This window comes from Adiantum capillus-veneris, chromosome 21, assembly GCF_014529385.1.
Source record: "Adiantum capillus-veneris isolate H3 chromosome 21, ASM1452938v2, whole genome shotgun sequence".
In the NCBI taxonomy this organism is placed as follows: domain Eukaryota; kingdom Viridiplantae; phylum Streptophyta; class Polypodiopsida; order Polypodiales; family Pteridaceae; genus Adiantum; species Adiantum capillus-veneris.
This window is the reverse complement of record NC_140951.1, coordinates 21,480,523-21,493,814: the sequence shown is the minus strand read 5'-3', so window position 1 is coordinate 21,493,814 and position 13,292 is coordinate 21,480,523. Positions and strand designations below refer to the sequence as shown.

General features: G+C 46.1%; 1 protein-coding gene across 5 annotated transcripts in view; it reads left to right on the top strand.

Annotated features, from left to right (window-relative positions):
• Positions 1 to 317: 317 nt before the first annotated feature.
• The window catches only part of LOC147430643 (uncharacterized protein At4g17910-like), a 205,659-nt gene continuing 192,684 nt past the window's right edge, over positions 318 to 13,292 (top strand). For 2 of the 5 annotated variants that reach the window (XM_086493231.1, XM_086493230.1), the window contains exons 1-2: positions 320 to 507; positions 909 to 951. In XM_086493231.1, coding sequence (XP_086349357.1) covers positions 914 to 951 — 38 coding nt within the window. In that variant the 5' untranslated portion in view covers positions 320 to 507; positions 909 to 913. Of the gene's footprint in view, positions 508 to 908; positions 952 to 13,292 lie in introns of all 5 variants that reach the window. The other 3 variants (XR_015185638.1, XM_086493233.1, XM_086493232.1) reach the window with 3 other exon arrangements.

The window sequence follows — 13,292 nt, the reverse complement described above, 5'->3', positions numbered from 1 at the left end:
CGAGCCGTCGCCTTCATCCATCGACATTGCAAACTCCATTTCAAATAATTTACCCACCTCTAACATCTGTGAAAATTTTACAATATCTTCTCTTATTACTAACGTATCGGGTTCCATTATCGAGTGATGCGGTGAACGACCTCACCGACACCCCCCCCTATTCCAAACTTAACCCAAATTACCAAAAAGGTTGCTCACACAAGCCTCACCTTCGCTTTGCCAAAAAAGTCTCATAGAACGATTATTTACTTTATAAGGTCACTAGCATCCAAACGATTATTTACTTGAAGCGATTATTAACTAACTGGCTAAGCGAATAAATTATTATCTGCTCACTGAACCGAGAGATGCTACGCGAAGGGCAAACTGCACCGGGGCAGGCGCGCGTTGAAGACTCCAACTATGAGAGCCAGTGGCAGGTGAGGGAGCCCTTGGCAATCGACTGAGAGCTCTGCACACCCGCCTGTGTCTTTCGCAATCGATACAAGTTCACAGCCACCTCACAAGGTACAACCTAGACCACCAGTCCCCTTCAGCAAGACTGCTCATCATTTCTGCCCACAGGCGTAGACCTTCGCTTTACTCAGACTTCTAAGTCACTGCAAGATCATCGTAAACTATATATGTATACCGGGCAGCCTCTTGGGTGCATAGGCTTACACACAGTCCAATATTTCGCTCAGCAGCAGGTCATCAAGGCAAACAACAATAACGGGGCTCCCCATTTTTAAAATGTAGAGAGCCCCGTTATTGTTGTTTGCCTTGATGACCTGTTGCTGAGCGAAACGTTGGACAGTGTGAAAGCTTATGCGCCCAAGAGGCTGCCCGGTACACATACATAGTTTACTCCATCCCCTGTCCATGGTTGTTCTAATCTTGGGTTTCTACATATGTGAATGTGGATGCAGAGTTCATGATGAAGCAAAACACGTACAGGCATCTCAAAGAGGAGTAAGTTGTGTGTGTGAGAGAGAGAGAGAGAGAGAGAGAGAGAGAGAGAGAGAGAGAGAGAGAGAGAGAGAGAGAGAGAGAGAGAGAGAGAGAGAGAGAGATGAAAATGAAATGATATATTAACGTCTTCAAAAGGCCAAAGCGACCTAAGAGACCAAAAGGTTACAAAGTGATGAATCTGATACCATGTCTGGGTAAAAAAAAAGAGATACTAAAATGAATCTAGAAGTGCTACTAGCTGAATTGTGTGGGGCACGTTGACCAATGATACAATGGGTGCCCAATACAAGAGGGTGATATAATGGTTGATGAATCCATCCTCATCTGTCTTCTGGATGTGGAGATAGTATGGCTCGAATCCTCTATTGTAGTCTCCATCGATGCTGTGAAGCTCCTCTCCTTAGTTGTGGGCCTCTCGATCTTCCTAGCTCCAACGCTCTATCAATGAGAGTATCACGGGTGTGAGTACGAGCTGAGCTTTGCAGTGGTGGCTGCTCACTCTCTGTCTGTGTAACTCAAGTAGACATATCCAAGATATCTCTGGTCCTGATAGCTCATGACTCTGGAGAGGGGTCCGAAGCTCTCTCTAAATAGAGAATGGAAGCGACTCCGTATTTTGTAATACAATTTGAACTGGCGTAAATAATGCATCTCCATCTCTGGCTCTATATGGCATACACAACATATCCTGCTAGCTACCGGTATTCGTTTGAATCTACCAATCTCAAATCTCAAAGCTTGTGTGAAGATGTCCGTATGTGACCAATGGCACACCATAACCCATGAGATAGATGTGTATCCATTTAGCTGGGTTGAAGCACAAACCCATCTCCTGTAAGTTGGAGAAGATGGTCTCTATAGAAAGCAATCTTCGTGTCCAACACCTGTGTTGGTTCTATCCATGTCCTCCTAGTGTCCAATTGGGTCAGGTATTGGCGAATGAGTCTAGCAATCTCCACCCGTGTAAGAGACAACAACAGTGCATCAAGGGAGTATTGGAAGGAAGGCAAGCTGTCCATGCTGAAGCCATGTATCTGGAACCATGATGACATCTGTGCATACTAGCATGATGTGTCCCCTTGTAAAGCTAACTGTTTGGAGGATTCTGAGGCCAATCTGACATATCTGTCTCTGTAGTATCCCACAAGCTGTGCATAAAGGAGATTGATTTGGTAAGCGCCTCTATCTCCTTAGGGGGGCTGCTAACTCCACTCTAAAGATCTCGTGTGGCATGGAGGCCTTGGCTCTAATCAGCCTAGAGGTCATAGATACCAAGGGTCTCTCCATACCTCTCCACCCATCTTGACCCAGAGAGGGTCCCCAAACCTGAATCCCAGAGCATAGCTGAAGCTACTAAGGTATCAAAGAGCCAGAGCTTTGTTTGGGGTTCCTGGAACTGATCCTACGAACACATCCTCTCCAATCCTCCCAAGGATGCATACGCTCTAGTCAGTCTAGTCTCAGTTTCTCTCCTCAAAGAAAACCTTGGCCCAGTGAAGACTACCCCAAGATAAGTGTGCATCTGTGTACTCTACAGTCTCTTGACCGTAAGTGAACGTAGGCGCTGATCTCTTGATCCACTGTGATGTGGTGTTAAACACCATAACCTTGGTTTTACCAAGGTTTACAGACAATCCACTATCCTCTCCAAAGCTATGTAATAGTTACCTGGAACGCGGAACAGGAACGGCGACGGGCCTCCCCCGGAACGGAGGAATGGCAAGGGGTCCGGAACGGGAGGCATAAAAAACGCCCAAATAATGCAATTTTTAGCGTTATGTGTTTGAATACAAGTAAAATTAGAGTCCTTTGACTTTTATACTCACAAAAAACATGATTTGCAGACCATTCCACCTTATTATGGCTTGATTGCATCGTGTGGTGATGCGTGGTCATAGTACATTCACAACAAACACAATGCATGCTTGAGATAAGAGAGCTTGAGAGAGGCTTCACTTCTTGAGACCAAGGGAGAGAGAGCTTGAAGCCTTGAAAGTTGAGGGCAAGCCAGAGAGAGAGAGAGCTTGAGAGCTTGAGAGCTTGAGGCCCGAGCGCAAGGGTAGAGCTTGAGAGCAAGGAAGAGAGAGAGAGCCTTGAGGCTTGTTGCATTTGTGAAGGAAAGGGGTGAGGGGGAAGCAATTTATAAGGAAACACACACCCAAAATCTACCCCTTTATGCTTTCTTATCATTGCTGCCGTTCCGGGACGTCCCAGGCCGTTCCCCCTTGCTGTTCCGGTGATGCCTGGTCTGTTGTTCTGGGCACCTGCAGCCGGCCGGAATGTCGTTCCGGCGTTCCAAGCCTTGGTAGGGGCATTCCCCGGTAACTCTGATCCAAATGTCGCCGCTACCCTCCGGTGAGTCAGAGATCAACACAAAATCACTGGCCCATGCTTGTGTGGAAAGCATGTGAAACCGGCCGCTCTAGGAAAACGCTGTAGGCCATTAAGTATGGCCAAACCATGTGTAGCCGTCATCTCCGTGAGATGTCTCCCATACTTTGTCTGCTCTCTGTCCTGTGAATGTCTGTCAAAATCATCATCTCCTCTATTGGTCCTGGACGGCAATGCCACGTCATCACTTTGCGACACGGGACCCCTATGCCTAGGACTTTACGGGGTCAGAGTTTGTACAATGTGTTAGCACTTGTGTGTCTCACAATGATGGTGTGTCATAAGTATGTCTTTTGGCATATTTTTGTGAGGTATCATTTTTATCCCAAGTGTCCCCCGTTCATTGGGTCGTGGGGTATAACTAGGACGTTGAGTAGATGGAGGTGGTCCCTATATAGGGACCAGCCTTCCCTCTTGTATTTCTCAATTGTATACAGTGACAGCCAACATTTTTGGGTGTGTCTCTCTCTCTCTCTCGGATAGATCTTTGAGGTCTCTTGGGATTGTTCATACCACGTTAAAATCTCTACTCTCTTCATCTCTTCTCTCTGTAGCACTTTTCAAAGTTCTTTCCACGCTCCAACGATCTCATCTTTGGCAGCATTTTCTCTCTCTAGATCGCCTACAATCCACTCTCTCATCACCCTCGTATGCCCTTGCTGTGTGTTGTGCTTCTGCAGGTTGTACGCAAGGATAGGGCTACCCACAGCTTGGGCTGATGAGGAGAATTCATTGTGGCATCTTCGAGGTTTGGTGGATGCCAATTGATCAAGAGGGTCCTAGGCACATGCTATGGGCTCGATTCTCATCCATCACTTTTTTTGCTGCCACTTGGATACCCTGGTAGAGAAAAAGAGAGAAGAAGTTCTAGAGAGAGAACCACTATTCTAGGGGGAGAGAGTTTTGACAAAATTCTGGAAAGAAAGTTCAGCAAACTTTTTTTGAGAGGATGAGAGAAAACAGAATTGGAGAGAAAACATATTAGAGAGAGAAAAGAAGAGAGGGAGAGAGAAGAGAATTTAGAAAGAGAATGTAAGTGCACGCTAGGAGGGTTCTTTTTGTGACAGACAGACCAACATCCTAGAGAGAGAATATTTGTGATGGGTTTTAGGGTTAGGGTTTTTGCATAGAGGTCATAAATGCATTGGATCAATGTGTTCGTTTGGTTTGTCCCAAATTCACTCTCTCTAGGAAGGTGGTCCATGCCAATCTGTTGGTCAAAGCCGGAATCCTATTGTGCAATGATTAGTTTCTCTATGTGCAATGTGCATCTAAAGACATCTGCATGGTGCTAGGAATATCTGTGTGACCTTTAGGTCTTGAACTAACTTATCTAAGTTTTGCAGGAACCAGCCGAGAGGCCTCAAGACTACTAGAGCAGAAGAAACAAAAGAAATTCCCATTTTAAAAGTTTTGCCGAGTGGCCTAAAGTGAATAGGGGGGTTAGGGATTAAAAATCCTAACCCATACCAACTTATGGAGCACTGGCTGAGGGGCCGAAAACCCAAAAGTCAAAAACTTGGACTCTGGAGCTGATTTTTGTAAATCGTGTTGACATATTGCTGTACGGATTTCCGCGTTCTCTTTTTGCTGGCTGATGATGTGGCACTGCAATACAGAATTTCGTTTTTGGCGCTGGCGGATTTTGGCAAGTTTTGGTGGTAACTTTTGAGAGCAGTTGGTTTTGGGATTAAGTGATTTTTGATCTGATGCTTTTGGGGCTCTGCTTTTGGCATCCCTTGTACTCTCTATAAGCGCGTAGAGGGCCACTTCTCAGGGAGCATTTGGACACAGAGTCTCGAAGAGAGTCGTACCCTCGGGAGTTGTACTTTGGAACAAAAATAATAAATAATTACCGAAAGGGGCGCCAGTCTTTGGGGCCAGTGTGTCTTGGCTCAGAACTCTGCCGCGTCATGTCGTCCTCTCTAAATTATTCAAGTGTTTTGAAGTGTTAAAATATTGCCAATTGTTTAGTTTGCAGTTAACTCTTTGTTTCCGTCCGGTCCCTCATCAGAAGTGATTGCAGTTGTATTAGAGCTCAGCTTGCTCCCCTACCCTTTGCAAACCGGAGCACAATCCTATCGACATGGGCGGAGCACCGGGAGATCATACCGCCGAAGGATAAAATCCATCGAGCCCATCCACTCAAAAGCACCCTAACGAGACAGGTACCCAATACATGGTACAACAATTGATATATTCAACATAACAACAAAAACAGAGATCGACGGATGACAAGATTGACTTGGAAGCTTTGCACATCTATTGAGCACTTTGAATCCCCCTGCTAACCCTACTACGCTACCCCTACCTTCTCAGTGTAAGGTGCAGCGGAAGTGAATGTTGAACTTTGCTCAAGATGAGTGCTCCGAAGTGTGCTCAAGGTTTGTTTTACTTACGGAAGGAAGAGCCTTCCGTTCCTTTAGTGAGAGAGTGCAATGGACACAAACAAAGTGGTGAACAATGTGAATGAAGGTGCATGAGACTGAGAGATAGAGAGAGAAGAATACGACAACAGAATATTGTCAAACCCTTCTCCGAAGGCCCCACTCTCTATGGCGAGAGCGGTCTACTTATGATTGCACAAATCTCTACAATGCTTGGACTTGCCGATGATGTCGTGACGATGAGGACGACGACGAGACGGGCTGAAATCTACAAATCTTTATCTGCTGAATTCTGACTCTGTCGGTGACGATGCCGATGACGACGGTACAACGACGATGCTGAAAACGCAGATGCTGCAAAATGTGCTGGCTCCGACCGTGCGGCGAGGATATGCTGCGGAAAGGTGAGATTTGCGAGGTTCGGGGGTTCTACTGTGGAGTCTGACTGCTGAAAACTGAAAACGCTGGTCCTTCATGAGTCCTTGTCGCGACAGAATTGCAGAACGCTGGCTGTTATGTTGCTCCAAAAACGCTAGGCTGATTTGAGGTCTTGCGGGAAGAATCTGCTAACGCTAGGGCTGATGTGTTGTACTGCTGTTGCCGGGGCTACTCTGCTGTGCAAAAACGCCAGGGCTTATGTCTTGCTGAAAAACGCTAGCTCTGCATGTGCAAAAACTCTAGGTCTTCTGCCTTGGGGAATCTTGCTGAGAAGTTGCCTGATGAACACAGGTTCGTGCTGCCTCTTCTGCCAGAATTGCTAGCGCTAGGTTTCTTTATATACTTGCTTGTGAAAATTGCCCTGCCCAGTTTCCAACAAAAGTCACTTAAAATAATAAGCGAAAAAAGTCAAAAATAGGGAAAATAGGTCTATGCATTGTAAAAATGCTCTTGATGGGTTATGATGGAAATCTGATGGTCATGCTGTGTGCAACCTGAGGATATGCATCTAATCTAAGTGTCTGGACATGCACGGTCTGTGAACAGACTCACAAAAGTGCGAGATCACTTCCTATTCTAGACTGACTTGACTGAATTGAACCCTGGTCATGCTGTAGCTTGTCCACGGACACATAGGGTTGGATGTGTCACGTGACACTCAGATTTACTCCTCTCTTCCACCTGACCCTTCTCGAAATCAATCGATTACCTCTTCACGACAGAACTTTGGAGATGTTTCTGCGGGGCATTTTCAAGAATATGGCTTTAGGAGAACGATCGCATGTGGCCCCCCAATTAGCACTACCGTTGCAACCAAGTTGCTACGAGTCACCTATTTTGTGCTTTGACATGGTGGGCTGCCCCAACGAAGAAACCTGACAGTCCAAAGACTTGGGATGATTTTAAGCTCGCTTTCTATCCAAGCTTCCTTGAGGAGACGTTTGAAGTAGATATAATCGCAGCATGGCTTGTGTTACATCCCCAGACATCAGGATGGGCGCCTGTAGTATGACCGGCTAGTGTGAACTTGGCCCTTTGGTTATGAAGTCCTATAAATAAGACTCGAGTCTCATTTGTGAGACATCTGATGTGATCACCACACTTGGACTCTTGGCCCTTGGGGTATGGGGCTCCGTGGTATGGGACACCGACCCTTGTGGTAGAGGCTTGCGTGCTTGGCTACCGGCTCTGAGGCTCGAGGGTGAGCCCGTATTGGCTCTATGGCTACGAGGTGAGACTGATGTCCGCTCACTACGTGTGTCTAGGTGTGAGTTTGGCTTGTGTCATGCATGTGTGCAGGATGGATCTGGCGAGGGACTAATATTGGTATCAGAGCCCCTTCTTGCTCGTATGCATGACATGGCGACATGCACAAAACCACTAGAGATCATGGGGCCGTGATGGCTCTGGCTTGACAGTTTTTCTCGCATAGGGTGGTATGGGACACTACTAGCGAGAGAGGAGCGCAATGGGGGCACCTGCCAATTAGTGGTGGGAATCTGGTGAGTTTTTTTTCATGGGTTCTTGTGTGTGGAATGTTGATTTGCTATGGATAGTCACATGGATGCTTGGTATGTCTTTGCTTTGCCTCTCCGTCGCCACTTATTGCATGAGGGTGTCCTTGAGAGCTGCCACTCTTAAGGACATGGCAGCCCCTCCGCATGAAATTGGTGAGAGGAACTGATGGCTTGGAGTATGTTTTGTAGATATGGAGGAGAAGAGACTTTTGTTTTCATCTTGTGTGCGGTATGTGCTGGTACATGGAGAAGAGGAAACTTTTGTTTTCATCTTGTGTGCAGTGGCAGCATTAGGTGCAGCACGTCATTCCGGGGAATCAACTTGCGACCCTGCCACGCTATCGTGGCACGCGTAGGGCTGGCTACACTCAGGCGCACAAGCCGCGGGGTAGAGGTAGTAATGTACCACTTTTCAAGTAAGGCAAAGTGTGTGTGTAAGGTGCAGCGGAAGTGAATGTTGATAGTGCTCAGGATGAGTGCTCCGAACTGTGCTCAAGGGTTCCTTTTTATTACGGAAGGGAGAGCCTTCCGTTCTCCTTAGAGAGAGAGTGCAAGTGCAATGATCACAATCAAAGTGAATGCTACTGTGAATGGAAGTGCTGAGAATGAGAGAGAGAGAGAGAGAGACGACACCAGACAGTTCTCAAACCCCCCTCCAAGGGCTCCCCCTCTCTATGGCGAGAGAGGTCTATGCTATAGATTGCAGAAATCTGGTACAATGGTCTAGATGTTGTGAACATGAGGATGACAATGTCGACAACGATGTGGACGACGACGATGGAGACTATGACGATGACGACTATGGTGTCGTTGTCAAGTCCGGGATCTGTGATGATGGCGACGAAGGTGTCGTCGACAAGATAGGGATCTGTGATGATGACGAAGGTGTCGTCGTCAAGATAGGGATGCGATGATGATGACGATGTTGACGATGACAATGGTGTCAATGAAGATGGCTTCAAGGTTGAAAACTGAAAACGCTAGATGCTTTGCTATTGATCTGCTACTATGGCGGTAATGCGGGGCTGATTTGCAACGGTCGTGTCGTGCAAGGGCTGAAAAGAAAAAACGCTGGCTGATCTGGCTGAAATCTGGGAACGCCAGGTTGATATGCTGAATTTTGAAAACGCTAGGCTGATCTGGTACTAGATGGGGAATCTGGCGAGGATCTGCAAGCAAAGGATGTGGGTTCTTGCAAGGCTAAGGCTCGAAACTGAAAACACTGGCAGAACTTTCTGAATGTGCAAACGCTAGGCTGATCTGCTGAGAAAACATTGGGCAAGCTGTTTGTTGCACTCTGCACTTATGCACTGAGCCTGTCTTCTGTTTTCTCCTTCTACTGAGTGCCCACTGGGTTTCTTTTATAATTCCTTAGCAATATGCCCTACCTTCTTTTCCAACAAAAGTCACTTATTAATAAATAAGTGAAAAATGTGTACTTTGACAAAAAGGGTTCTATGCTCTGGAAAATGCTCATGATGGGTACTGCATGTCGTGCTAATGATCATGCTGTGTGCAATCAGAGGGTATGCAACTCTTCTACATGCACGGCCTGCGCACAGGCTCACGAGGGTGCCAGAACACTTCCTAGGCTAACTTGAACCCTAGACTTGCGATAGCTTGTCCACATACACATAGGGTTAGATGTGCACGTGACATCCCCTCCTTTTTTAAGTAAGGTACTGGTACCGAGTTGTATGGCGTCCAGGGAGTGCGCCAACAACTCCTGGAATCCTGCGAAGAACGCTTCGCCGGCCCACTCTTATGCGTGGATCGTGCGATACTTGAACTTCATGAGGTCTGCAATGCTTGCTTCTTTGGGATGTGCCGAGTGCGACACAAAATGATCTGTTGCGGCTTCAATGCTCGAACTTCGTCTATGGTCGTGGGTCCACCTTCAAGAATCTCCAAGGAGGAAAATTTCTGAAACCATTTCCAACACAAAACCATAAACATACCCATTTCATGTAGAGTGATTGGAAAAATACTATTCTCCCTAAATGACTGTGCATGCAATGCACATGAACAAAGTGACGGAGTACCAAACCGTTCACCAAACACATGCAAAAAGTGGGATCGAAACTTGACTTTTCGACCTAAACCTATCAACTATGGAAAATCACAACGGAAATGCCGATGCTTGATGGACAATTTTCCTCGTGCTCTTTCTGAGATCGTGTCATACCAAGGAAGAAACATGTAAAAGCGATTGACAAAACGGACAATCGGAAAACAGTGTGAATTCCTTAAATACAAACTTTTTTTCTTTTCGAGAGTGATCCGCATACATCCGTGCTTATCCATGAGTGAATCATGTGCATCGTACAATACGACATGCCTGTGAAAAGCGAACACATAAAGACACTGACGAAATACAAGAAACCGTCACGAATAAGAAACTCGAACAATGCGTGCTAACTAATCATGCGAACACAAAATACTTTCTGAATGGGTTCTTTGGACCTCAACTCGAGAGCCAAGATTAGTCTTGCGTGACTGATCGTATCTGCAATGAGGTTAGCTTCACTAGAAAAATCATCATCTAAACCATCATCCTTGCGAACAATCACATCTTTATCATGCAAAAAATGCGTGTCGTGCTTCGGAGAAGAAAGGATTGAGAGAGTCTCCTTCTCATGTTTCTTTTCAAGCTTCGCCTGCACATGTGTCACAAATTGGTGACGTGGCTGCCCAGTACACACACACACACGCCTTCCCTTTGGCATGGAATAGTTCCGGGTAGACAGACTGGAGTGATGACATGGCACTGTCGTATGGTTAGCACCCCCGGAATCAGCTCCGCATTTTGCGGTGGGAAAAGCGGAAAAGCCAGCTTATGGCACTGCTGTACGGAAATCTGCTTTTTGTGGAGCTGTTTACTGCAGACAGTAACAGCCTTTGACTTGCTTTATTTTACGCAAGAGAAAGAGAGAGAGAGAGAGAGCCTTGATGCTTTATTTTTACAAGGCTTTTGATTTTCAGCTTTCGGCATCCCTTGTAAAACCTTTATAAGTGCAGTTGGGCTCCCACTTCTTAGAGCATCTGGATGCAAAGTCTGAGAGTGAGACCCAACCACTCTGTGTACTTTGTGCAACTGATTAATACAAAAAGAAATACCGAAAGGGGCGCCAGTCTTTGGGGCCATTATCTCTAGCCACGGAACTTCGCCGAGCCATTGTCGAGTCAAGTTGTGAACTGTTTTGAAGCGAATTCCTGTCGTGTCGTGGATGTCACGTGACACATCCCAACCCTATGTGTTCGTGGACAAGCTACACCACAGCAGGGTTCAGTCCGTTCAGTCAGTCTAGATTAGCAGTGATCTGGCACTTTTGTGAGTCTATTCGTAGACCGTGCATGCCCAGTCACTTAGCATAGATGCATATCCTCCGGTTGCACACAGCATGATCATCGGAATTCCCATCAGAATCCATTCGCATCAGTTAGGGGAATTTTCCAGTGCATTTAGCCTATTTTCCTATTTATTGGGATTTTCACTTATTATTTTTAAGTGACTTTCCTACAAAAGTAGGTAGGGCAATTTTGCTAAGTTTCTATATAAGCAAACCCAAGTTAGCACTTTCTGGCAGAAGAGGTAGCAGGAGCACCTTGCTCAACATGCAACTTCTCAGCAAGACCAACCCCCGCGACTACTCTGGCGTTTTCTCCACAGAAGACCTAGCATTTTTGCATCAGATCAGCCTTGGCGATTTGTGCACAGCAGATCAGCCCCGGCGTCATCACGACACAGCAGATCAGCCTAGCGTTTTTGCATTTGCAGAACCCCTGCGGCAGAAGGACCAATTTCAACCCTCGCGTTTTTGGATTTCAGCAGCAAATTAAGACCGGCATTATTCACCTAAAGTGTAGCAGATTCAGCCCGTAAAGACCATCAGTTTTCAGCCCTAAGAAACCTCATTTTTCAGCCAAGAAAACGCAGCCAAAACAGTCATTTTCAGCCACCGAAACAGTCCCGAAATTCAGCGATTAGAAGATCTCAGATTTCAGCCATCGTCCTCGTCGTTGTCATTGGCATAGACCAAGTTGCATAGTCCATTGCATACGCATTGTACACCTTTGTGCAATCAAAGAATAGACCACTCTCGTCGACGAGAGTGGGGCCTTCGGAGGAGGGTTTTACAACCTCTCGGGTGTCGTATCTCTTCTCTCTCCTTCTCTGTCTCATTCACTTGCACGCACAATCCACTCACTTTGTTTGTGATCATAGCACTCTCCATAAGACGGAAAGCTCTCTCTTTCCCTAAGAACTAAAAGGAACCTTGAGCAAATAAAGATCACCTTGAGCAAATAAAGATCACTAATCTTGAGAAAAAACAACATTCATTCCGCTGCACCTAACATTGGTATCAGAGCTTTGGAAGTGTTCTGCATTACTCAAGGAAAGAACCACAAGAACCACAATTTTTTTTTTGCTTGTTGCGATCGTACGAACCCAAGTTTACTTGGGCGTGGTGTCACAAAGTGATGACATGGCGGACAACAGAAACCCTAATTTCCGGAAATCGCGTAGGCTGGATTTTTTTTTTGGTAAAATGATGAGCGACGCGAATTTGGCTTTTCTTTATAAAAAAAGAGAAAAGACTCTCTAAGAGAGAGAGAGAACTGATGCTTTTTTATTTTAAAAGCTTTTGGGGCTCTGCTTTTGGGCATCCCTTGTAATCTTTAAATTAGTGGTGAGGGCCTCACTTCTCAGAGCATCTGGACGTTGAGTCTGAGAGTGAAACCCTAACCGCTCTCTTGTACTTTGATGATTGATTAATACAAAAAGAAATACCGAAAGGGGCGCCAGTCTTTGGGGCCAATATCTCTAGGCACGGAACTACACTGGGCCAATAAAATCTATTGTGATCTGTGAATTGTTTTGAAGTGGTTATTTGGTGCTGTCGCGGTTGATTCTTGACTTGGAGTGTCCAAGTCTGCTACAGTGGTATCAGAGCACGGCCCATTTCTCTTCTACGGGAAATCCGATCCCCGAATATTTTTTTCCGCGGCACCTATGGCTTCAGGCAATGATCAGTCGACTCCTCTGCATCTGGAGATGCGGGCTGGGATCACAACGAAGATTCAGATACAGAGTATGGCCCGCCTCGCCTTACTTAGGCGGAGCAAAGAGAGATGGAGCGTTGTCAATTGATTGGCGATGCAACAAAGATGATGCTCAATTTTGCCAAGGACCCGAAGATGGAAAAATATATGAACCAGACCTCTTTGGAAGAGGTACAGATGGAGTGGCAAAGAACCACAACACCACTGCCGAAACCCGCTCTCAAGAAACCTTCTGCCTCCAAGAAATATACGGAGAAGGAACTAGAGAACGTGGTTGATGCACGGATTGCTCAGCTTTTCGACGTGCAAAAGAAAGGCAAAAAGCACGTCAAAAAGCAGAAGAAAGGCACTGACTTCCCGGGATATTTGGGTCGTCGATTGACATTTGACAAGGCAAAGAAACAGAAGAAGCGTGTTCGATTTGAAGGAGTACCCAATTCTTCTTCTTCTTCTTCTTCTATTGACAGTTCTTCTAGCTCTTCAGATTCGAGCGAAGAAGACAGAAAAGGTTAAAAGCGAAGCAAGAAACAAAGCTTCAGAAAGG